General features: G+C 40.4%; 2 protein-coding genes across 2 annotated transcripts in view; one reads left to right on the forward strand and one right to left on the reverse strand.

The window, feature by feature from the left end:
* Positions 1 to 829: 829 nt before the first annotated feature.
* Positions 830 to 17,125, reverse strand: slc19a3b (solute carrier family 19 member 3b). The gene is made up of 5 exons (XM_036585461.1): positions 16,893 to 17,125; positions 11,074 to 11,848; positions 5,622 to 5,814; positions 4,011 to 4,152; positions 830 to 1,332 (listed from the first exon to the last, which is right to left on the reverse strand). The coding sequence occupies exons 1-5, from the start codon at positions 17,037 to 17,039 to the stop codon at positions 1,150 to 1,152; spliced, it is 1,440 nt and encodes a 479-aa protein (XP_036441354.1). The 5' UTR covers positions 17,040 to 17,125; the 3' UTR covers positions 830 to 1,149.
* Positions 17,126 to 18,706: 1,581 nt separating this feature from the next.
* daw1 (dynein assembly factor with WDR repeat domains 1) overlaps positions 18,707 to 27,032 on the forward strand; it is a 31,623-nt gene continuing 23,297 nt past the window's right edge. Inside the window, exons 1-3 of the mRNA XM_036585742.1 lie at positions 18,707 to 18,808; positions 20,954 to 21,026; positions 24,252 to 24,396. Of these exons, the coding sequence (XP_036441635.1) occupies positions 18,769 to 18,808; positions 20,954 to 21,026; positions 24,252 to 24,396 (258 nt within the window). The 5' untranslated portion in view covers positions 18,707 to 18,768. The remainder of the gene's footprint in view (positions 18,809 to 20,953; positions 21,027 to 24,251; positions 24,397 to 27,032) is intronic.

The following is a 27,032-nucleotide window of genomic DNA, read 5'->3' on the forward strand; positions in this document are numbered from 1 at the left end:
TCTTCAATAAAACTGGATTATAGGAATGAAATCAGTGACTTGAGACTTTTGAGTGATACACACTCAAAAAAGATGGTTCTTCAAGGGTTCTTTAGTAAAGAAAATGGTTCTATACAGAACCATGAATACTCACAGAACCCTTTGCATGATTAAATGGTTCTTTCTATCATGAAATGGTTCTTCAGATTGATGACAAAAGTGTTGTAGATGGTTCTACATAGAACCATTTTGAAAATGGCTCTGTATAGCACCTAAAAGGGTTCTTCTGTTGTTATGATGTCAAGCTTACGGAGCCTTGCTGGTGACATCCTGTATAAATAAAAATAATGCGTGGCCTTATTAACACGTGGGAACGAGATCCTAATACGTGGCTATGACTTAGTAAGGCGTGGAAACGAGATAATTAAGTCATGGCCACAACTTAGTAAGGCGTGGGAACAAAATCATGCCTAATTAAGCTGCGGTGAAGGCTTAATTATCTCATACCCACACCTTACTGAGTTGTGGCCATGCATTAGGATCTCGTTCCCACACCTTAGTAAGTTGTGACCTTGACTTAATCATCTCGTTCCACACCTTACCAAGTCGTGGCCACGTGTTATTTTTATTTATACAGGATGTCACCAGCAGGGCTCTGTACTAGCTTTTAACACTACAAGGACCCTTTTTGGTGCTATGTAGAGCCCCTTTTTAAAAGGTTCTGTATAGAACCATATACAGCACGTTGTCAATATGAAGAACCATTTCATGATGCAAAGAACCCTTTAATCATGCAAAGGGTTCTTTGAGCGTTCATGGCTCTATTTAGAACCATTTTCTTTATTAAAGAACCCTTGAAGAATCATCTTTTTTAAGAGCGTAGCTGAGATTTGGTTCTCAGATATGAGGCTTTGTGGGTGTCAGGTTCTTTATCAGTTCGTTCTCAGTGATGTACAGATTTATCAGTTATCATTAAATCACTCACAGCTCTGGTTCTCCTCCAGAACCTCTTCATTCTTACAGCTTCTCACTAACTAACTGACTGAAACTCGTACGAAATTATTTTCATCGTAGAATCATTTTATACACGTCTTCAATAAAATTATAGGAATGAAATCAGTGACTCGAGACTTTTGAGTGGTAGAGTTCTAGTGTAGAAATGAATCTGAGTCACATCTTAGTGGACAGTCCTTCTGCCCCTGCTGTTTGAGGGGTGTCTATGTGCTGGGTGGTCTCTCCCGTCTCTGTCTCTGTCTCTGATCTGGAGCTGCAGTAATGCGTGCAGGCTATGTAAAGACCTCGCAGCAGGAACAGCACCGAGAGCGCTCCGTAACAGCCGCCGTAAATAATGAACTGTAGAGGATTAAACAGAAAACAGTTCATACAACACAACCAACCACAGTGAACATCATACAGTGGATATAAAAAGTTGTTAAAATGCCAGGTTTCTGTCATGTAAACAAATCAGACCAAGATGAATCATTTCAGACTTATTTCCACCTTCAATGTGACCCATAATCTGTACAATTCCATTAAAAAAAACTGAAATCTTTTAGGGTGGAAAAACAAAAATAACTAAACTAAAATAATGTGGTTTCATAAATATGCACAGCCTTAAACTAATCCTTTGTTGAAGTTCCCTTTGACTTTATGACATCATTCAGTCTTTTTGGGTAGGAGTCTGTCAGCATGGCACATCTCGACCTGGCAATCTTTGCCCTCTTCCTTATAAAAGCGCTCCAGATCTGTCAGATTGCGAGGGCGTCTCCTGTGTACAGCCCTCCTCAGGTCTACTCACAGATTTCCAGTGGGATTCGGGTCTGGGCTCTGGGCCATTCCAAGATTTTGATCTTCTTCTGGCGAGGCCATTCTTTTGTTGATTTGGAGGTTTGCTTTGGGTCACTGTCCTGCTGAAAGGTGAAATTCCTCCTCATCTTCAGCTTTTTAGCAGAGGCCTGAAGGTTTTGTGCCAAAATTGACTGATATTTGGAGCTCCAGCTGCAGAAAAACAACCCAAAGCATAATGCAGCCTCCACCAGGCTTCACTGTGGGTGATGCGCAGTGTTGGCTTTGCACCAAACATACCTTTTAGAATTATGGCCAAAAAGTTCAATCTTGGTCTCATCAGACTGTATCACAGTTTCCCACATACTTTCGGCAGACTTGATGTGGGTTTTGGCAAAACATAGCCGGGCTTGGAGGTTTTTCTTTGTCGTCTTGCCACCCGACCCCACAGCCCAGACATATGAGGCATACGGGAGATTGTTGTCTGCACTGCTCAGGCCTCACGGCAGCCTCCCGGACCGATTTTCTTCTTGTCTTTTCATCAATTTTTGAGGGGCATCCAGTTCTTGGTAAAGTCACTATTGTGCCAAATTTAACCCTCACATTAACGCACACATTATGGGAGCATTGAAGGTGGAAATAAATCCGAAATGATTCATCTTGGTCTGATTTTTTAACATCAACCTGGCATTTTAACAGGGGTGTGTAGACGTTTTATATCCACTGTAATAATAAAGACTGTTTTAGTTTAACATGCAAAATAAGTTTACAAACTGTTTTGTGGATAAAAAATCTAATTCCCTACAGTAATTATGAAGGAGATTTTTACTTCTGGAACCCGACTGTTCAGCTCTACAGAGCTACTTCTAAGTGAGTTTACTTTACCCATTAAAAAAACAATTCTGATGTTCAAATGCTGCAATACTTATAAATCACCACTAGATGTCACTGAAATTCCTCCAAACGTTCAGTTCAGACTGAGCTCGTAACAGTGATTCAATTCAGATCAACTCAACTCACTTCAGCTTTGTTATTACACAAACACGAGGACGCAGTTTAACGAAACACAACCGAGCCGCTTCTCTGGTGCAAAAACACCAAAACATCAAGGATGTGAGAGCACATACACGAGCTGGACGACAGACAGTATTTCATACACACAACAAGTACAAGGGTCATTCTACAGAAGCGTCCATTTTTGTCCCTCCCTGTCTGTCTGTCTATCTATCTATCTATCTATCTATCTATCTATCTATCTGTCTGCCTGTCTGTCTGTCTGTCTATTTCTCTGTCTGTCTGTCTATCTACCTGTCTGTATGTCTGTCTCTCTGTTTGTCTGTCTATCTGTATGTCTGTCTATCTGCCTGTCTGTCTGTCTGTGTCTATCTCTCTGTGTCTATCTCTCTGTCTGTCTGTCTATCTCTCTGTCTGTCTATCTGTCTGTCTGTCTGTCTGTGTCTATCTGTCTGTCAGTCTGTATGTCTGTATCTGTCTTTCTGTCTGTCTATCTCTCTGTCTGTCTGTCGGTCTGTCTGTCTGTCTGTGTGCCTATCTCTCTGTCTGTCTGTCTGTCGGTCTGTCTATCTATATGTCTTTCTGTCTGTGTATCTATCTGTCTGTCTGTATATCTGTCTGTGTGTCTATCTTTCTGTTTGTCTGTCTTTCTGTCTGTCTATCTACCTGTCTGTCTGTCTGTCTGTCTATCTGTCTGTGTGTCTATCTTTCTGTTTGTCTGTCTTTCTGTCTGTCTATCTACCTGTCTGTGTGTCTGTCTCTCGGTTTTCTCTGTCTGTCTGTATATCTGTCTGTCTGTGTGTCTATCTTTCTGTTTGTCTGTCTTTCTGTCTGTCTGTCTGTCCATCTGTCTGTCTGTCTGTGTGCCTATCTCTCTGTCTGTCTGTCTGTCTATCTGTATGTCTTTCTGTCTGTGTGTCTATCTCTCTGTCTGTCTGTCTGCCTGCCTGCCTGTCTGTCTGTCTGTCTATCTCTCTCTGTCTGTCTGTCTATCTACCTGTCTGTGTGTCTGTCTCTCGGTTTGTCTGTCTGTCTGTATATCTGTCTGTCTGTGTCTGTCTCTCTGTCTGTCTGTCTGTCTATCTGTCTGTGTGTCTATCTTTCTGTTTGTCTGTCTTTCTGTCTGTCCGTCTGTCTGTCCGTCTGTCTGTCTGTCTCTGTATGTACCGTGTGTATGTATGTGCAGCAGTTTGTAATGAGATTATTGCTTCACATGTTTAATCCCTGTTTACCTGAGTGACGATGTCCAGCCCCAGAGCCGTGTCGTCCACTATTATAGCAGTGAGGATGGTCTGGATAGCGATGGCCATGAACGTGTTTATGCCAAACGTCAGGGCGTAGCACTCCATAGAGAGGTTAGCGGCTATCTGGAACCTTTCAGCATAAACAAAAAACAAGAGAACAAACCAGTTACTGCAAATAAACCATATAAAGGGTCGACCTCCTGTTTGGGGGTCCCAGCCCACCCCAATCATATCCATATGCAAGAATACACACTGAAAAAAAGACTCCTTTAGTAAAGGCGGTTTTATAGAGACCCATTTCATGCTTGAAAGGTTCTTTCCATGGTGAAATGGTTCTTCAGACTGATGGAGAATGTGTTGTATATGGTGAGTAGAAGAGCCGTTTTTGGTGCTGTACAGAACAGCGTACAGACCTCTGCTTTCGCTTTCATTGTAAAAATGACTTTCTCAGGGTCCTCTGCTAGTTTAGGGGCCCAAAGCCATGACTTACATATAAGCAGGTCCTCCTTTTACTTTGGATTGATTAAAAAAGCATTATTTTACATTTAAAATGTTGGTTTTAGAAAATCATGCAGAGGCATCAGCTTCACTGTTTATGTCTGTCTGTCTATCTCTCTGTCTGTCTATCTGTCTGTCTGTCTGTCTATCTATCTATCTGTCTGTCTGTCTATATGTCTGTCTGTCTGTCTGCCTATCTATCTGTCTATCTGTCTGTCTGTCTGTCTGCCTATCTGTCTGTCTGTCTGTCTGTCTGTCTTTCTGTCTGTCTGTCTATCTATCTGTCTGTCTATCTGTCTGTCTGTCTGCCTATCTATCTATCTATCTATCTATCTATCTATCTGTCTGTCTGTCTGTCTGTCTGTCTATCTATCTGTCTGTCTGTTTGTCTGCCTATCTATCTATCTATCTATCTATCTATCTATCTATCTGTCTGTCTGTCTGTCTGTCTATCTATCTATCTATCTATCTATCTATCTATCTATCTATCTATCTATCTGTCTGTCTGTCTGTCTGTCTGTCTGTCTATCTATCTGTCTGTCTGTTTGTCTGCCTATCTATCTATCTATCTATCTATCTATCTATCTATCTATCTATCTGTCTGTCTGTCTGTCTGTCTGTCTATCTATCTGTCTGTCTGTTTGTCTGCCTATCTATCTATTTATCTATCTATCTATCTGTCTGTCTGTCTGTCTGTCTATCTATCTATCTGTCAGTCCGTCTGCCTATCTATCTATCTATCTATCTATCTATCTGTCTGTCTGTCTGTCTATCTGTCTGTCTATCTGTCTGTCTGTCTGCCTATCTATCTATCTATCTATCTATCTATCTATCTGTCTGTCTGTCTGTCTGTCTGTCTATCTATCTATCTATCTATCTATCTGTCTGTCTGTCTGTCTGTCTGTCTATCTATCTATGTCTATGCAGTTAGCACCATGCTAATTGGTGGGGTATAAGCTTACATTACTTGTTAGCTACATTAGCCTCGTAGCTCCAGTGCTAAAACTAAAGAATCGAACTTCAGACACCAAACTCGTCTCAGCTGATCAGCTGAGGAGGTGACCGGTGCGGTGTTGGTGGTGCGGTGTTGGTGGTACGTACGTGGCGATAGTGATGAGGAACATGTACGACGCTTTAAAGATGACGTAGCCACTGTAGGAGATCCAGATGTTGGTGGTGAGGCTGATAAAGAACACAGATGCTGCTCCAACAGCGGAGAACACACCCAGAGAAAACTCCCCCCAGACCTCCCACCGCACCCTCATGTAGCCCACCGAGAACGCTGCTGCTGCACCTGCACACAGACACAAGGTACATATTAGTGTTTACACTTCCAACACTGTCAGACACCAACACCAGCCAATCTGCAGCCTATAATGGCCAAAGCCTCCAATCTACCACTGCCTTGCTAGAGAATCCAGCTTAGACCAGCATGACTGGACACCAACAAAACCAGCGTATGTGTTTTGGATGCTGGTAAGCTGGTCAACCAGCATGGCCGTGTGTCGGACCTGCACAAGACCAGCATAAACCAGTTTAGATCAGCATGGACTTTGTGCTGGTCTGTGCTGTTTTTTCAGTAGTGTGGACAAAGCCTGCTGGTTGGCGATTTTGATGAGGTCACCAAGATAGCACACAGTTTTGGGCCAATTCCGGTTTTCCCACGCAATTGTTGGTTGATTACTGGGCAGATGTTAAGTATTTGGGCCAGAATAGGGAATTTCACCTTGTGTGTATATTCACGGGCCAATTCTGGCAGGAACATGGACCAAGAATGTAGTTGGACCAGACTGGGACAGATTTGGGCCACATCCTTAGTTGTACACACTTCACAGTGTTTGGGCCAGAACTCAGCCAAGGACACAGTCGTATATCAGGCCAGAACAAAGCCAAATATGTGGTCCACAAGACAAATTTTGCTAACTGGGCAGTCTTATGATGTCAGTTCAGTGATTAGCGGCGTTATATTGCTATTTTGACTCCTTAATGACCTCAGAATTCAGAGGATCCACTGAGATTCAGAGGAAAAGTGAATGTTCAACAAAACGTTCCTAATATTGGCATCACACCCACTACAATGACTTCAGAGCTCTATTAGTAGTCTTCACTGTAATGTTAGCAGTTTTAATAGTGAAAGCAGTGTTAATCAGCGGTCTTAGTAGTATTGGCGTAGTGTTAGTTTCAGTGATGTTAGGAATGCAGTATTAGCAGTGTTGGTGATGTTAACAGGCCTGGAGGTGCCACAGCACCATTTGTACCTCATTAATCACAACTTACTCAGAGTGAGAGCTGATTACATCGGCCTCCATGAGCTGACTTCAGAGGGTCAGAGGGGAAAACAGGGCTCTCGGCAGGTCCTCCAGGACCCTGTTCTGTTTAACACTCACTCCTCATTTCCGTTCCACTTGGTTTGAATGTTTTCTGTCTAGTTAGACATCAGAAAGTCTGCTGGAGTCTTTCTCTCATGCTGTAATTAAAAGGAGCATTAACTAAACTCCTACTGCTGTAATTGCTTCAGCTTCTCTCGCCTACGCTCACCGAACTGCTCTGGACTCCACGCTGTCTGCATAACAACTAAGAAGAGTGTTCTTAGGCCGTAGGATGTGGATCAGACAGGACAGCGTGATCAGTTTATTATTAGAATAATTATTATTGTTGTTATTATTATTATGATTACTATTATTATTTAACAAGTTTCTATTTGTGATTTTATTCCCCAAAGATTTCGGTGCTGATAAGGTTCATTATGTAGTGTGTATGTCATGACGTGGACGTTATGCCCTTTACCTGTTCAAAGACTAAGCTATGGGGACAGATTCTGATGGTCTCTGTGTGGATCATTTCTGCCTGGACTTGTTTTAACTAATTAATGTCTTGTTAATGAGTTGGAAGTTTTAGAACTATGAAAAAAGAGCAAAAATAAACCCAAAGACTCCTGAACCCAGTTCTCTTCTTCCTCGCACTGAGCTTACTGTACAATTTAGCAATTGTTCTGTTGTTTCCTTCTTCATCTGTTCTCCTCTGTATTCATCTGGGTTCTCTATAAATGATGTGTTCATTTATTTTAAGATAAGATAATCCTTTATTAGTCCCACCGTGGGGAAATTCGCAGTGCTACAGGAGCAACGGGAGAGCAGGGCACTCAAGAAAAGAACTAACAAGAAGAGAATTAACAAACAAGGTAATTAATCTTGTTAATTATTTAACAAGATTACAGTTTGTTACTTATTGCCACATAGACAATAAATAGAACGCTAAAGATAAAAAAAATCTAAGATAAAAAATATGAACTCTATTTACAAAAAGTAACAATATAAACAAAATTTTAAGCAAAAAAAATGTTTACAGTTTAAGTTTTACCCAAATTGCACACAGAGTATTAATTATATTGCACATGGGAATAGTGATGAATTAACAATAAGAACATTACAAATAGAAGAAGCAAAAAAATCTTCATACTATATATATATATATATATACTATATTGAACATGGAGTATTGATTATATTGTATTGTATGGTGATGAATTTACAGTTTATGTACTGTAGGTGTGTGAGGTCTAATGGGGGGTGGGGGTGGGGTTCTACTGGGAGCAGTGCTGTTCTTTTCAGTTTGAAAATCTGAAAGTTTGTGGCGCCCAAACTTTTGCATACAACTGTATGTGCAAATGCTTACCCTTACAAAATGGATAATGATTTTAACTGATAATTACTGTTTAATAGATAAATGGTTCCAGCCTAGTTTTGCGGGGCCACTCCCATTTTGCCAAATTATAATAATGATTAACTCATTTCTAGATATTTTTTACTTGTTTAGAGTAACTGAATTACTATATTGGCAGAAACTGTGCTTATTTGAATAAATATGCTTGAAACAAGCAAAATTGTATGCCAATATAGTGAGAGAGAGAATTTTACTCAATACATTTTTAAAACAAGTAAAAATTGATAAGTTAAATAATCTTATAATATTAAGACAACCATGTCAAAATGAGAAATATTAGACATTTAGGTCCAGTCCCATTTCTTATTTTCACCCCTACCCCTTGTTTTCGAGTGTTGCCCCTTGGAACTGAGTTACAGGGTAGTGTTTGAAATCTTCCCTCTGAAATGGGACCCTCAAATAAAAAGAGCATCACTTCATTAACAGCTACCAGCGCTGCTCTGTAGGCGACCCTGCCAGTCTGCAGTGACAGCAGAGGAGGGTAAAGTTCAGCTCCTCACTGCTGGGCTTTAGTTACATTTAGGGATCATATGATCTTCAAAGAGGGGGGGCAATTATTTATTATCACCCACCCCTAATTCTTCAGTGATATGAAGCTGAAGTCAGATATTCTCCAGCTTCTTCTTTCAATTTTCAGACTCCAGAACTGCTGCACCATGTAAGGTGGAATGGGAAATTTAGCCTGCTACCTACTGAGACATCAGCACACTATTAGCGATTTTTGAACTAAGATAATACGATGGTTATCATCATTTTTTTAACAGAAAAAAATTCTCACATTTGTGGGTTTCTTTGGTCTCTTGTTCAGCCATCTTGCCGGTTTTTCTTTTTTTCTCATATCTCTCTGTTTGGAGGGTCATGTTGCCCCAACACTTCACCCCACCCTTCTATCTCAACAAGAGGCAGGACACCTAGACGTAAACGCGCAAAACAGAGGGGAAGGGCTGAGGGGTAGGGGCGAGAGTGAAATGGGACTGGGCCAAAGAGTTTTTTGGAGGTATTTTTAGCCACCCTAGCTCTCGTTATGTCACCTTGTTGTCTGTCGGGCGTTGTTAACGAGCACTCCAGCGCTAGAGGGCTCTGAACAAGGCGAGTTCACCCGTGGATTGCGTGTAAAGAAAGACCTGTCTGGAAGGACGCTCGTATCAGGTAACATAGAGAGGGTCGAGACCGGTGTTCCACAAGGCTCGGTGCTGGGTCCTCTTGTCTTTTCACTCTATACCCTTTCTCACTCAGGCCACCCAGGTGCTCGTTCAGTCTCTTGTCATCTCAAGGCTTGACTACTGCGACTCACTTCTGGCTGGTCTTCCTATGCAGCCTTCAGGTACTTCAGCAGATCCAGAACACAGAAGCACAGCTCGTCTTCAATCCTCTTAAAGTATCTCAAGTCACTGCACAGGCTTCTTGTGGCTGCATCAGATTCAAAACTCTGAGGCCTTTAAAGCCAAGAAAGAACCAGCCCCTCCCTCCCTAATGGCAAAGGTCAAAATTCGAGCACTTAAGTGAACTCTAATCTAGCACTTATTGTGTCTTATTTTGGTATTTGGTATTGCGTATCTTTCTTTCTAGATATCAGCAATAGCTTTTGTTTTCTGGCAGTATCTGAGCTGATGGGTACTTTGGACTTATTTGCTAGCTAGAAAACCTTCTCTGAGTGGACAACAAAGCACTTTAGTAAGTTGTTCTGGATAAAAGTGTCTGCTAAATGTTGTAAATGTATTATGTGACGTGTACGCATAATAAAGCTTTATAACCTTCTGGCTTTTTAGCCTGTGTTGTGGCCAAAGCTGTCTCGTTTGGCTTTAAGTTAATTCTGGCTGACTTCTACATGATTAGTGAGTATTATAATGTTGATGCAGACACAAAGTAAAGTGCTTGTCTGCTAATAGTGATGTCACACGACGCTATGCTCATTTGCAGTTTCTCGTAGTTTAGCCTACACATACACAAAATATGTACTTCTTTTTTTTTTTTTCGCAAGACTGCTCCCTGTCCTAATCTATCCTACTGTATAAAGTCAAAATCTCTCACCTGCATTGACCTCTGAAATCATGCGTCATTCTGTAGCTGGCATCACGCCTACATTAGCAGCTCCGAGTCTAAGCTGGGTTTCTCTATGGCAAAAATGAATGAGACTTTAGAAAATCACCAAAAAATGGCACTACGTGGTACACAAAAAGCTTCCAAAGCCATTTCATTTTGTCCTGTGTACATTTTTCCACTGAATGATGCTAGATCTGAGTTAAGAGGTCTCAAGGGGCTGACACACGAAAATTGCTACATCTATGTTAATAGCAAGCTAACACTCCTGCGCACTGAAATGATGTTGAAAGTGAGTCCAATATTAAACTTTATACCAACACCAGCTACTCTTAAGGTACTCTGTTACAGCCAAAGCATCTTAACTACCACACAGGGCAAAGCTCGCTGGTTTATTTGGGATATTTTAATTTGTTTTGATTTATTTTTATGTCTTATAATGTCAGTTCAGTGCCCAGCAGTGTTACATCGCATATATCGGCTCCTCAATGACCTCATGTTTCGGAGGATCCAGTGACATTGAATATAAAAATTAACATAGGATAAAACATATCAAGTTTGGAAGCATTTTATCAACCACAGGAAGTGATATTAGCGATTTTCAAAAACTCCATTCATTTTCATCTCACAGAAATCCAGCTTAGACCCGGAGTTGCTAATTTGGGTATGACGTAGACTACAGAATGACACACGACTTCAGGGCTCCTGAATGTAGGTTGACTCACTATGTGTAACCCAGAATGAATACAAGTGCTAGTGCTCAGATCACTTGCTGTCCTATATTTCTTACCCACAAGTGTGCAGACTGCTTCTACCCCTCCATTGTAAACAGAGGACGTGCTGGACGGCTCAATGCGGTCCCAAATCAGCTGGATGTAGTTAAAGATCTGACTATAGTGAGCTGTGGCAAAAGCCCACCAAACAGACCAGTACACCAGCCTCCTGGAGCTGTACGACTCCTTGATATTCGCCCACATCCGTCTGCCTGCCAGCCTCAGGCTCTCCCTGCTGAACCATCTGGCCTTAGCCTCTGCCTTCTGACCCCCAATGACCCCAGGGTCAGTGACGCCTGGCCTTTCCTCCAGTGGATCTGCAGACACTCCAACTGCAGTGGGGCCGAAAAACACCCCTTGCTGGGGCATGGGCAGGAAGAAGGACACAATAAAGGCCGTCCCCATCAGCCCCAGTGTGATAGCATTGACTGTAAAGTAGCTAACCCCCGCTAACGATATTAACAGCTGACCCAGAGTGGCCCCAAAGGTGGAGCCGGTCAGCATGGCACTTCGGACGAACCCTGTGGCCCGCTGGTAGTGTTCAGGCGGTATCACGCTGTAGATGTAGGAGAAGTAGGCCACTTCAGTGGACGTGACGACGCCATAGTTGAACTGCAGGAAGGTCATAGCGGTCAGGTTGTGCGCAAAGCACAGCAGCAGGTAGTTGCTGACCAGGAAAAGTCCCTGCAGGACGACAACGGGCTTGTAGCGCAGCAGGTCGGTCAGCAGGAAGACCACGGGCAGCACGGACAGGTACGAGTACGTCCATATGGGGAACAGGTAGTTGGTCACCTGAATGTGATAAAGAACAACAACAGTGGTTCCACAGTTAAAGGAATGGATTAGAATTTGAGATTTTCAGGTGCAGTAAGACGTCTCAGTACAGATTTGAGACTGGAGTGACATTTTTATTTGGCTGGAGTGAGATGAGTGAAATTTTCAGGTGGCCTCGTATTGGCTGGGGTGCCTCTTTAAAGGGGAACTCCACCAATTTTTCAAACGTTCCACATAATTAAGTAGTTAAGATGTAATCAGAGTGGTTCAGAGTGGTTCAGAGTGGTTTTGTGTGAAACGCTCCGTTCTGGAGAAACTTACAGAGTCAGAACTGTTCACAGTGGTAGTGATAGGAACCAGACGTCCACCTCTGAAAGCCATTTAATGTAATAAAAGTTATTACATGAAATGGTTATGAATTCACTGCCTGATGTCTGACACATTGTTTTATGAGAGTTTTATGATAAAGTTTTGAATTAAAATGCATTTGAATTTAATCCATTCCTGGCGGAGGGGTACATGCAGGGCGCTGTGAGGCAGAAAATTTTACTTTTCAGATTTTCCACTATTTTCCATCATCAACATTCCATATAAACTCAGAAGACTCGTGTAGGTTCACTGGTGGTTCTCGATTCTGGTTGTGTTGTAGTCACGGCGACCCCTGGTTCCTATCACCACCACTGTAAAGAAAACTGAACCATTTCGCACCAAAACACTCAGAATCACAATCTCAAACACTGAATTATGTAAAGATTTTGAAAAAACGGTGGAATTCCTCTGTAAGTAATGTGTGGTATCTGACACTGTATGACATATTGTTATCTAAGTCAATGTTTCTCAGCTCCGCTCCTGGAGGCCCACTGCCCTGCACCTGATCCAGCTAATCAGCTCATTAACAAGCCCTTACTGAATTGAAGTGGGTATAAGCAAGACGAATACCTAAATTTGAAGGGCAGTGGGTCTCCAGAACCAAGGCTGAGAAACACTGATCTATGGGGAAGGAAAGTGGTAAGAGCACCCCCTGCTGTTTGTGTTCAAAACATAGGTTAACAGTGAACAGGAGGTGCTGCACACAGCAGGGGTGTCCAGTCTTATCACAAAGGACCAGTGGCCGGCAATGTTTTTATTCCAAACAAGACAGACACATAGGCCCTTTGTGGTTAAGACGTAACAGCAGACTTGCTCCCAAATTCAGTTATATTGGACATATGGCAATGTCCCAAATAATCCGAGTGTAAAACATATTTCTATTTCTGTCCGAGGTGAGCAGCACTGCGCTGTTTTGCTTTAGATGGGGGCGCAATAGCTCAATTATACTTTAATCTTTATATTTATACGGCTCACTAAATATTCTGCTATAGCTGCTGTGCTGGTACAGCTGCAGAAGGTGGCTTCACTACAATTACAGCTGTTGAGTGATTTTTAATCCATAATCATCCCCATGAAGAAATAAATGGAGATTCAAAATGTAAAACCAGCGCAGTTGCAATGCAGTTCTGCTCTTTCCCTCCTCATAAACACAGACTAAAGTACAGACAAAACGCAGGCCTAACAGATAAAAGTGAGTCAAACGGTGTCAGAAACCACACAATCAAGTCTAGTAGAGATACTGAACACCTCCATACAGTTTGAGGCAAGGCATGCAGTTAGCATAATGCTAAATGGTGGGGTTAAAGCAGGCCTGGAACATTCCATGTGTTTTTGGGTGTCTGCCCAGGGCCCCAAACCACTAGGGGGCATCCAAAAGCATCGCTAAGAAAATCTAAATAGCTGCTTTCATGGTGGCACAATGAGAAAATGAATTAATTTCAACCTATTACACCCACTGCCAGTTTCTTGATCAAGCTTCCAGTGTTTTGAGCAGTGAGTTAGCGTTCCTGTGAACTTGTTCTGAAGCCACAGATGTACATATATTCACTATAAAGGGTCCATAAACTTTTTTAAGCTCACCATGACGTTATATTTAGTGTAGAGTGCTCAGTGAGGGTTAGATGTTTAGATTCTGCTGGTGTTTTTCCTCGTGTTTGTTCTCAGCTGTTCAGTGCGATGCGTTTGGAAGCTGTACTGTCTGGCAACCTGCGGCTGTCTTTATGTAACCAGGGAATGCTAACGCAATCCCTTCCGATCTAAATGGACAAGACGATAAAACAGGATTAGCCTAATATTGCCACACAATCTCTATATTTATTGGCTCATACAGTTTAAATGTCTTTTAAAAACAAATGAATGACAAATAAATGAACTTTGCTTTGGCACACATTAAAAACATTCCATTAAGAGGCTTGTTCCTAGGAGTGTGTATGTAAGCAGGCTAAATGAATTTGAGGACAAAGCCTCAGTTACTGTACTGCCTCTGTGGGTCTGCACAGATCGTATGAAACCTGCTGTGATGCCATAAAAAGGTTCCAGGTAGGGGCATTTGTGCCACGGGGCCTATTACTTCATGATCCAGGCCAGGGTATAAGCTTCCATTACTTGTTAGATGCATTAGCCTCGTAGCTACCGTCATGAAACGTGTTAGCTGCAGTGGTGGACGAAGTACACAAACCATGTACTTGAGTTAAAGTAGAGACACCCAAGGTAAAATATTACTCCAGTAAAAGTAGAAGTTCCTCCCTTTAGACCTCCACTTGAGAGTATTTGCCTTCAAATGTACTTAAGTATCAAAAGTAAAAGTACTGAAAGGTTAATTATGACTCTGATGTCCTATTATCATTTTTGTAACAAGACTCGCTTCATTAACTCATTTTAGGTGAAAATACTCCAGTGTCTCTCTTGGTAAACCAGTCTTTAATAGAAGGTCATTAATTAGTGACGCTGATGTCTATTAAAACAATCAAAAGCACAAAACACTGAAGGCAAACAGTTTCCATCAGGTAGAACTGAGTGGCTCTGAAATCACTTTTTACAAACAAGCAAAGTTTCAGTTTAAGATTTATTTGAACTACAAGTTTAAGTTTAAAAAAAACTTTAAACTCAGATTCACAAATGAGTTTCCTTTACTAAACTGCATCTGTAGGTCTCTGTTCATAAACATAAACTAGCCAAAACTAATTTACTATAAAATGAAATAGTGTTTGTATAAATTCAGAAAAAAGACACGTCAGTCACAACTGCATATGAGTACATATTTCTATATTGTGGTCTGTTTACCCACAAAGTTAGGTTAGTTCATCATTTATGTTGAATAGACTCTCCCAAAATTTTACGCTGCTGCACTGATGTTGAACCATGTGCTGCACTGGGTCGGTATGACCAACAGGTCAAAACAAGCTCAAAACAAAGTGACCGCTGTGCCCTGATAGGTGTTTCTTTGTGCTTCTTTTGTTTTGACATGGTACATTTTTATACACACATAAACCAAAAGGAACGACAGATTTCTCATAATGTAGCAGAGTAAAAAGTGAGATATTTGACGTTGAAATGTAGTGGAGTGAAAGTGAAAAAGTCGCCGGAAATGGAAAAACTTCAGTAAAGTACACATACACAAAAAACTACTTACGTACAGTAATGAATTACATTTACTTTGTTGCTGACTGACTACATTTGGGTTAACAGAGGGGGAAGCTGGGTAAATTAGACTTTTTGTCTAGGTTTAAGAGCTGATATTTGCACACTGTTTACATCAGATTCCACTGATTTCTTTGCGTCGTCAGCTCTGCATGCAGAACACGGCCTTTCCCGTTTCCCAGCCGGTGTGCTCGGCTTTAAGAACACGCTCAGATTGCTCTGTAAGTGCCCGTGGCTGCTCAGCGCGGCCACACGCTTTTCATTTTCCCTCAGAATTGATTCCATTATGCCTGCAGTCGTGCGCTGATGTGTGTGTGCAGCAGCGTATTGAGATGCACTCAGTGTTTCCCTGTTCGACTCTCCAGCTGACACACACAGAGGGAACCAGCAGTGCTGACAACACATCAGCAGCAATAACAGCTCTGTTACATTATCATACACCTCACTCAGCCTTAATCAGGGAAAGATGATCGTAGAAATATGAAAATGTGTCAAATTTGGGCTGTTTGTAGTGAAAACCTTGTGATACCTGTGTTTTGAAATTACACATGCAGCTCTTCATGACCATATTATTGATTATTTTTTTAATTTAAAGATGATATTCTTACATACCCCTCATATAAGAATCATAACAATAATATTATACTACAATATTATATTATACTAAATTTAGTTTTTAATAAACTTGGACATGTTCTTCTTACAATAATTAATATTGTCATATTGTCACTTATAATCATATAATAATAATTACAATAATAGTTAGTTAGTATGTATGCAGTTCTGTATTGTACACTGGAGGAATAAATGCCTTTCAAATAATAATAATAATAATAATAATAATAATGATAATAATAATAATGTTTCTAATTTACACATGCAGTTCTTTAGTATCATATTGCACTCTTTATACTATTAAACATTTGGACAACAATAACTTAATTATGTTAATGCTAATATGATGTTAATAATGCCAGTTATAACAATAGGAACAGATCATCTGGTTTAAATATACAGTATCAAATTACATACATACATCATCTAAACTGCTTATCCTTCTGGGTCGCGGTGGGGTGCTGGAGCCTATCCCAGCTGTCATTGGGCAGAAGGCAGGATACACCCTGGACAGGTCGCCAGCCCATCGCAGGGCAGACAGACAGACATACACAGTCACACACACTCACACCTAGGGGCAATTTAGTGTGTCCAGTCAGCCTGACTGCATGTTTTTGGACTGTGGGAGGAAACCGACACAGACACGGGGAGAACAGGCAAACTCCACACAGAAATGACCCTGGTCACCTGGCCGGGAATCGAACCCAGGCCATTCTTGCAGTGAGGCAACAGCGCTGCCCACCGTGCCACCGTGCCTCCCCCAGTACCAAATTAATCATGTTAATGATTATTGATTATTATGTAAAGATGTTCATAAATACTACACAATAATAAACATAATGATACTAATGTTTATAATAATAATAATAATAATCTAGTTTAGATATGCATTTAAAGATGATATTACTGGTGTTTGAGCGGAGAGCGTTGTACTCACGGTTTGCTCAGAGAGGTTTTTGGGCCCTATCAGGTACGGCGTTAGAAACGGCTCAGCCGGCCTGCAGTTAGCGAAAAATCCGTACAGGGAAAGAAGAACGGTTGGAAAAATCCATCCGGAACGCTTCAAATCCGTAAACACACTCATCCTTCACCAGCACACCTCAGCCTGCAGTGTCTGTGTTCTTTACGCTAGCAGGAACTGACAGACACACAGTTTGAGAGTTACAGTTGAAATTCTTTATGACTGAGACTTTGATCTGTGTGTGTGTGTGTGTGTGTGTGTGCGCGTGTGTGTGTGTGTGTGTGTGCGTGTGTGTGTGTGCGCGTGTGTGTGTGTGCGTGTGTGTGTGTGTGTGTGCACATGTGTATTATTATCAGTGTTGGGCAAAATACTTTGAAAAAGCACTGATGGCTGAATACTGAATACTTTATTCTAAATATATTCAGTAATGTTTTCAGTTATAATGCATTATCATTAGCTCAGTAACGCTGAGATTAATAACCGATCACATTGATTTATCAGTCTACTCAGGCTTTAGCAGAGCTCAGTAACGCTGAGATTAATAACCGATCACATTGATTTATCAGTCTACTCAGGCTTTAGCAGAGCTCAGTAACGCTGAGATTAATAACCGATCACATTGATTTATCAGTCTACTCAGGCTTTAGCAGAGCTCAGTAACGCTGAGATTAATTACTGATCACATTGATTCATCAGTCTACTCAGGCTTTAGCACAGCTATTGCATTGATGGTGCTTCTTTTGAATATTGTATGTTTTTAATGTAGTGGTAAGTTTTCCCCTAAATATGTAAAGGTAACTGTATTCTGAATACTTTATAAAATGTAACTTGGACTGAATACAGATCTAATTTCTTTATTCTGAATACAGATTCCCAGTACTTGTATTCCATTAAATCCCAACCCTGATTATTGTGTGTGTTTATATGAGCATGTATATGAACGTTTATGTGTTTGTATTTGTATTTTTTCAGTGCAGGCTTGTGTTTGAGTGTGTATGCAAAATTACAGCATGCTATACAAAGATGACTTTGGCAAGGCTAATTTAGGGCTTTAAGAAAAGGAAATGAAACGAGGTCTGATTTTTGACATGGTGGCTTATGACACTTTTTAGGGTTTTTACTTCTGACCTGTGATTTATGAGCCGTTTTACAGCCCTGTGTTCACTGGTAGCTGATTAGAGCATGATTGAGCAGAAATACAAGGTCTTACTGTACAGCCAAGTGCAAAGGTTTGGTCAAATTCCATGTTGTTGTTGATTTTCCAAATGAAAATTATTTAACATTTAGAGAACACACTTAAATATGACATGTTCCTGCTAATGTTAGTGCACAGTTTCTATTTATCTGCTAAGTTCAACATACTGGGCAAAGATGTGCTGTAACTTTTGCACAAGACACATTTTATGTTTTATTTATTTTTTTAACTGTTAAATGTTAAAATGTTGAATTATTTTCACTTAGAAAATCAACAATATCATGTAATTTGACCAAACTTTTGTACACAACTGTGGGTGCAAAACAACTTGTGCATAAAGCAAAGTGTGCTTTTACAGTGGAGAGGAAAAGTTTATTTTTCAGAGTAAACAAAAACAAAAACAAAATAAAGGAAAAAGTAAAAATAAAAATGGCATGATTTTTATAACAGGCTTACTTTTATTAGTTTTAAGAAAATTATGTTCGAAAATCATCATATATTTATTTTATTTTGTTTTATATTATTTTCCTTTATTTTGTTTTAATTGTAAGACAAAAGTACATAATAAGAGCCACGTGCGCATGCGCAGACCGGGCGCTGTGCGTCGCCTCAGTCACCACGGTAACGGTGCGTTTGTAAAAGTGTCTTAAGGGGGAAATGAGGCTGAAACGGCTTCATATTCGCTATTTTCCACCAGGTAAGACTTCATATCAGCATTTTATGAATGATATTGTACCTAATAATGTCGTAGTGTATGTTTATCTGCTTTTCTTCGCGGTTTATTAACGAATTTTGTCTTGTTTTAACTTGTCAGACAGCGTTAGCTAGTTGTGCTTGTTAGGTAACTTACGATAACAGACAACGTATTTACAGGGGAACTCCACCGCTTTTTCAAAGTTTCTGTGTAATAAGTGGTTAAGCTGTAAACAGAGTGGTTCAGAGCGGTTCAGAGGGGTTTAGAGTGGTTTAGAGCGGTTCAGAGTGGTTTGGTGTGAAACTCTCTGTTCTAGATAAACTTACCGAGTCAGAACTGTTCACAGTGGTGGTGATAGGAACCAGACGTCCACCTCTAAAAGCTCCTCACAGAAAGTTCCTACATGAAATGGTTATGAATTCACTGCCTGATGTCTGAGACACTGTTTTATGATAGTTTAGAGAACTTAAACTCCATTCATGGTGGAGGGATACATGCAGGGCGCTGTGAGGCAAAATAGTCCCCAAAGAAAACGTATTATTTCAGATTTTCCACTATTTTCCATCATCAACATTCCCATATAAACTCAGAAGACTCGTGTAGGTTCACTGGTGGTTCTGGATAGTAAATAAAATGTCTATATTTGTGTTGTAGTCATGGCGACCCCTGGTTCCTATCACCACCACTGTAAAGACATCTGAACCATTTCACCAAACCCCTCTGAATCTCTCTGATTACATCTCAGAAATATGTAACAGCTGTACCGTTTAAGGTGGAACGCAAAATTCGAAGCAGTGGCCGATTTCAGTCTCATAGTTTCTGTGCTGTTAGATGCTGAATGTTCTAAGACGTTCCACTGCAGTTCTAGAAGTTACTCAGTACTTATGTAGTTTTTCAAACTGCTGCTTTTATACTTCTGCACTCTTAAAAAGGATGGTTCTTCAAGGGTTCTTTAATATAGGAAAAGATTTTATTTAGAGCCATGAACTCTCTATAGAAATGTTTGCACGCTTTAATGGTTCTTTGCATGGTAAAATGGTTCTTCAGATTGATGCAGAATTTGTTGTCAATGGTTCTGTACAGCGGCAGAGAGGGTTCTGCTACGGTTACAAGCTTGACACTGTAACAGTAGGAAGAGTCGTTTTTGGTGCGATATAGAACCATTCTCAAAAAGGTTCTATAAAGAACCATATGCGACACATTCTCCATCAATCAGAAGAACCATTTCACCATGCAAAGCATCATTTAAGCATGAAGTGGTTTGTTTTGGTTTTGTGTGTGTGTGTGTGTGTGTGTGTGTGTGTGTGAGTGTGAGTGTGTGTGTGTGTGTGAGTGAGTGATGGTAGGAATGCATGTTTTATCTTATTTAAATTTTTTTATGTTAATTAATTTTATTTTACTTTATTCATTTTTTATTTTATTTTATTTTTTATTTTATTTTTATGCATTTTGTGTTATGTATTTATTTATTTATTTCATTTTATTTTATTTTAGTTATTCTGTATTATTTCATTTTATTTTATTTACTACATGTGAATGTCTGTCTGGTACTGTGCATTGTGAGTTCCTGTAACCAAAACTAAATTCCTTGTATGTGTAAGCAAACCTGGCCAAAAAAGCTTGATTCTGATTCTGATTAGAACTATTGCCTTCACTAAAGAACCCTTGAAGAACCGTCTTTTGTAAGAATCTACTTAACTTGTTTTTGGAAAGATACTTTTACATTTATTACAGTCTTTATTTCACTGCAGCAGCAACACCTGTATTTGAGGATCTGTGTAGAACCATGAACACTCAAAGAACCACTGCTTAAAGGGTTCTTTACATTGTGAAATGGTTCTTTGGATTGATGGGGAATGCGCGGTTCTGTATAGCACCAAAAAAGGTTCTGCTATCATATACAAGCTTGACATTGTAACAATGTAGAACCATGTACAACAATTCTTCAATCTGAATTGAACGATTTCACCCAGCAAACAACCATATAAGTAAACAAATGGTTCTTTGAGTGTTCATAGGTCTCTATAGAACCATGTATTTACGAGCATCACCATGTTTTTACGAGTGTACTGACCTTATCTTTAGGTACTGTTGTGGATACAGAACCTTGAAACCTTGAAAAGTAAAACGTTCCCGTTCTGTGTGCAGGAATAATCCTGGACTATGAGAAAGGAGGACAGCAGAGGACTAAATCCATTGACCTGCTGGATTTGACCCCCGAGTGAGATTTACTTCATCTGATAGAAGTGATGAGTGATGTGCTGAACTCCATGACCTTGTACTCGTATTATACACTCCCTGGCCACTTTATCAGAAACCCCTGTCTTGTAGCTTCACAGCTTCTTGTTTGAAGGTTCCCGTTCCACCTTAAATGGCGCAGTTCAGAACATGACTGCTGCACCATTTAAGGTGGAACGGGAAAAGTCTGGCGAATGTCCCGAGAAAGTGTCCTCAGAAAAATGTTTCCAGCCTTAAAATAATAATTGGGTTATTCTGAGAGCCTAAATCAGTTTATCAGGGGTGATAACCTGATTAAGGAGACTGCCAGTCTAATGACATGAGTTCAGTGCGCTGTAGCTTTAGCTCACTCTTTATCAACCTCGTAATTCAGAGGATCCAGTGATATTCGGGAGGAGAATGTTCACAGGACAGAACGTATCGGGTTCTGAACATGTTTATTCAACACAGGGGGCGCTAGAGGCGATTTTTCTAAAACCCTATTCATTCTGACCATAGAGAAATGGAGCTCAGACCCGGAGTTCCTAAAATGGGCATAAGAGCACGGCGCCAACTACACAATGACGACACGACTACAGTGGTCTATACTGCACCGGTGGTGGACGAAGTACACAAACCATGTACTTGAGTTAAAGTAGAGATACCCAAGGTAAAATATTACTCCAGTAAAAGTAGAAGTTCCTCCCTTTAGACCTCCACTGGAGTGAAAGTACAAAAGTATTTGCCTTCAAATGTACTTAAGTATCAAAAGTAAAAGTACTGAAAGGTTAATTATGACTCTAATGTCCTATTATCATTTTTGTAACAAGACTCGCTTCATTAACTCATTTTAGGTGAAAATACTCCAGTGTCTCTCTTGGTAAACCAGTCTTTTAATAGAAGGTCATTAATTAGTGACGCTGATGTCTATTAAAATTATCATAAGCTCAAAACACTGAAGGCAAACTGAAATAACTTTTTACAAACAAGCAAAGTTTCGGTTTAAGATTTATTTGAACTTAGTTCCAAGTTTAAGTTTAATAAAAACTTTAAACTCAGATTCACAAATGAGTTTTCTTTACTAAACTGCATCTGTAGGTCTCTGTTCATAAACATAAACTAGCCAAAACTAATTTACTGTAAAATGAAAGACACGTCAGTCACAACTGCATATGTGTACATATTTCTATATTGTGGTCTGTTTACACAAAGTTAGGTTAGTTCATCATTTATGTTGAATAGACTCTCCCAAAATTTTACGCTGCTGCACTGATGTTGAACCGTGTGCTGCACTGGGTCGGTATGACCAACAGTTCAAAACAAGCTCAAAACAAAGTGACCGCTGTGCCCTGATTGGTGTTTCTTTGCGCTTCTTTCGTTTTGACATGGCACGTTTTTATGCACACATAAACCAAAAGGAGTGACAGATTTCTCATAATGTAGCAGAGTAAAAAGTGAGATATTTGACTCTGAAATGTAGTGGAGTGAAAAGGAAAAGTGGAAATGGAAAAACTTCAGTAAAGTACAGATACACGAAAAACTACTTACGTACAGTAATGAATTACATTTACTTAGTGACTGTCCACCACTGTAATGTACCAACTCTGAAAGCGGCACTAGTGTAGACTCTGTGATGTGCGGACGTCTTTTCACTTATATTACCAGTGAGAGAAATTGACATTGTGTCTCGTGTGAACTATTGGCTACGCTGCCCTCACGGCTTCCGGTGGTACTGCGCTGTTTCGTCTGTATCTGTAAGCTTTCAGGGAACGTGCACAAATACGAACAAAATGAACTCAGAGCATGGAAACAATGAGTCTTTAGTCGTCTTCTAGTCCTTCAGAGCTGCTGTTGTATTTTTGGGTGGTGGACTCTAAACCTAGCAATGACACTGACGTGTGTAAAAACTCCAGCAACACTGCTGTGTCTGATACACTCATACCAGCACCACACACACTACTATCTCAGTGTCACTGCTGTGCTGAGAATGAACCACCACCCACATAACGTCTACACAGCAGCGGCCCTGTGGTCAGAATCTGACCAGTGATGAATGGAGCAGAGGAAGCTGATAAACTGTACAGCAGCAGATTGAATACGGTCTGTAACTGAACTCCTACATAGAAGAGCTATAAGGTGGGTGTTTACATTTACGGCATTTGTCAGCCGCTCTTCTCCAGAGCGACTTACAGTCTGATCATTTTACACAGGTAGGTGAAGGTGGTGTTAGGAGTCTTGCCCAAGGACTCTTACTGGTATAGTGTAGGGTGTTTACCCAGGCGGGGATTGAACCCCAGTCTACAGCGTAGAAGGCAGAGGTGTTACTACACTATACCAACCAGTAATAAAGTTTCTAATAAAGTGGCCAGTTAGTGGAAGTACAAGGTGAGTGTTTCTAATAAAGTGGCCAGTTAGTGGAAGCACAAGATGGGTGTTTCTAATAAAGCAGCCAGTAAGTGGAAGTAAAAGGTGGGTGTTTCTAATAAAGTGGCCAGTTTGTGGAAGCACAAGGTGGGTGTTTCTAATAAAGTGGCCAGTCACTGGAAGTACTAAGTAGGTGTTTCTAATCAAATGATCCTTTAACATGACAGAAGCGAGTATTGTAGGTTTTGATATTCTGTGAAAATGCAGTTATGATTTGATATCTTGTTTATTTGAAATACATTGTGAGTGTCTTCCTGCAGACATACACGGTTAATGTAAAGTCAGTGCTGTTCATTCAGTTCATGTATATTTAGTTACATCTGATTAACCTTTGTTAAAACTACATACACCTGAAATAATATAATAACAAATACAAATAAATGCATTTTAAATTAGATATTTAATAAACACATTTTGTTACATTTTCATACATTGCAAAAATATATTTGATTAATACATTTGGAATATATTTTTCCATATGGGTGGTAATTATAATACTCAACAGAGCTGTAAATGTTTTTCCTTACTGCACATATGGCATGCATCACTGTGTTATTTATGAAGCTGATGTATGAGAGATGTTGATGATTGCACCGTAGCCGGAGTGAAGTTAAGAAGTCTCTGTTAATCTGCCCTATTGTTTGTTATTGGTTGCATTTACCTTATAACATTACAGAATTCATTAATTAACATATTCTTATATTCAGTATAGACTGAAAACCTAAATGTCAATCCCTGAATATGTTGTTTTTTTCCGATTATAAATGTTCTATGAAATGATCATAGATGTTCTGTGCTTGCTTAGGTGTGATGTGAACGAGGTTCTGTCAGAGATCAGGAGAGTGGAGCCGCTAATCACCGCCTCCCGAGCAGAGCAGGTGAAGATTCTGATCCAAAGACTGCAGGACAAGCTCAGCCAGCCGGACCACCGCAAGTTCTACCTGTTCAAGGTACGCACACCGGACCACACCTGACCACACCTTCATCACTGCTGTCTCCACAAAGCTGAGTCTGAATGTGTGGAGTCTGTGTTTTCAGTAATATAAACTGATTAATTAATTAATTGAAGATACATTTATACAGTGACAGTAAGATGATGCTGATGCTGTAAAATTTTCAAATAATCAGTCTGAAGCTGTAAATGAAGAAATATTAGACAAATCCAGAGTGAAAAACAGAGCTGTAGAAGAATCTAACGTGACCGAGAAAGCTGTAGAAAAATCCACAATGGGGTTCTAATAAAATCTTCATCGTTATCATCATCATCATCATCATCATCTTTAACCGCGTAATCCAGATAGGGTCACGGTGTTCTAATAAAATTCGCATCTAAAATCATGTTCTAATAAAATTAATGTCCAGAAGTTCAAAAGTCTCGAGGCACAGCATGTGACAAACAAATTGTACAAAGACAAATAAAGTATATTTCTTACCCTTTAAACTTGCTTGTTGTTCCCAGAATTCTCGGGTATTGAGTAAAATTTCTAAAATGATGTTTTGTAATAGTGCACTGATTTAAACACTGTACAATTGATGAGTAAAGGTTCATTTGATCACATTTAAACTTAAGATACTGGAATACAAATTCATTTCTAAAGGTATCAAACAGTGAAGTGCATCAGACAGGATTTTGGACTCATTCTGAGTGACAAAAACACAAAACTTCATAGTTACAGGTGATTGTACACTAATGAAAACATGGTTTTGTTTAATATATTCCATTTCTGCTCATAATAATAATAGATTGTGCACACTGACAAGTATGACGGCGTTCTAGGGGCACTGTTGATAAAAATAAAAAGAGTAGAGTTTGAAAAAAAAGTTGTAATATTTCAAGAAAAAAAGTCGTAGAATTACAACATTAAAGTGGCATTAATACCAGGAAAGGTCAATATTGTGGCCAAAGGCTTTGCGAAGGGACGCAGCACCTCCTCGTGTTAAATGAGGGGCGGTGAGTTGGTGGAGTTCTACTTTCATATCGATTCACCCATAAAGAAACACTCAGTCTCCCTGTCTCTCCTGCACATCAGCACCAGCCTGTTATTAGGATAAGAACCGGCTGAAACGGCTGAGCAGGAAACTGTGTTTATCTGGAATAAAGAGCCAGACGGACTCGGAGGAAACTGTCTGTCTGTGTTGTTGAAGGAGAATCTCAGGCAGGGTCGTCTACACGGCTATCGGGGGCTCCATCTCCTCCCATTCAAAGAGGGCATGAAGTTTCACAGACAGTGAGAATGATGATCAGAATGATCCACAGAGAGACAGGAGTGAGTGGAGCTCCGGCGCCAGGACAGCAACCGAGACCCCAACGCGTTATGGCAGCCCCCCTACAGTACAGCGACCGAGACCCCAACGCGTTATGGCAGCCCCCCCTACAGTACAGTAACCGAGACCCCAACGCGTTATGGCAGCCCCCCCACAATACAGCAACCGAGACCCCAATGCGTTATGGCAGCCCCCCTACAGTACAGCAACCCAGACCCCAACGCGTTATGGCAGCCCCCCTACAGTACAGCAACCCAGACCCCAACGCGTTATGGCAGCCCCCCTACAGTACAGCAACCCAGACCCCAACGCGTTATGGCAGCCCCCCTACAGTACAGCAACCGAGACCCCAACGCGTTATGGCAGCCCCCCTACAGTACAGCAACCGAGACCCCAACGCGTTATGGCAGCCCCCCTACAGTTACAGTGGCCCTAAAACGCCGTCGTAGATGAGAGGGCAGGTTTGGAGCTTTTAAATAAGCTGTAAACACACTGACATTTAGTGCTGATTAGATCCTATTAAACCACTGCACTTCCTCTGAATCAAGTTTGACTCTTCTTCTATATCTGTGTTTTGTAAATATAATTAAAATTATTATTATTATCTTTTTTTGCAATGAAAATATTCCTTTAAATACCCTGTATATTTTACTACTTGTATTCTTTGTTTGTTTGTGATGTCTGTATATTTATAGCTGATTTTATTTTTGCTATTGGGCGAGTCGTTTTTATTGTGCCCCGGAAACAAGATCTGTTATAAAGTGAAAGTTGCTTGTAACCTATGACCTGTATTGACCTGTATTGACCTGTAAGATTTAGAATGGGACTTAACGATGTCTAACTAGGCTAGATAAATTTATATAACAGAACCAATCAAATTATTTATTATGATAAAATAAGTATAAGATTTAGAAAACACAATAATTTAAAATGACTACGTGTTTTCTTTATAAATGAATTAGTTTTGGCCTGTTTGAGTAAAAGCAACTCCCACTTCAGCCACCGGATGGCAGCAGGTGGTTAAGTGGTGCTGTCCGTTTTTGGCACATCAAAGGCGCCACAGAAATTACACAGTCAGGATTAAAGATGAGGACCAATTAATGCACTTAACACATCACTGTATAATACACTCCCTCTCTCTCTCTATCTCTCTCTCTCACTCTCTGTCTCTCTCTCTTACTCACTTTCTCTCTCTCTCTATCTCTCTCTCTCCCTCTCTCTATCTCTCTCTCTCTTACTCACTTTCTCTCTCTCTCTCTCTCTCTCTCTCTCTCTCTCTCTCTCTCTCTATCTCTCTTACTCTCTCTGTCTCTCTTTTTCT

This window comes from Colossoma macropomum, unplaced genomic scaffold, assembly GCF_904425465.1.
Source record: "Colossoma macropomum unplaced genomic scaffold, Colossoma_macropomum, whole genome shotgun sequence".
NCBI classification, from domain to species: Eukaryota; Metazoa; Chordata; class Actinopteri; order Characiformes; family Serrasalmidae; genus Colossoma; species Colossoma macropomum.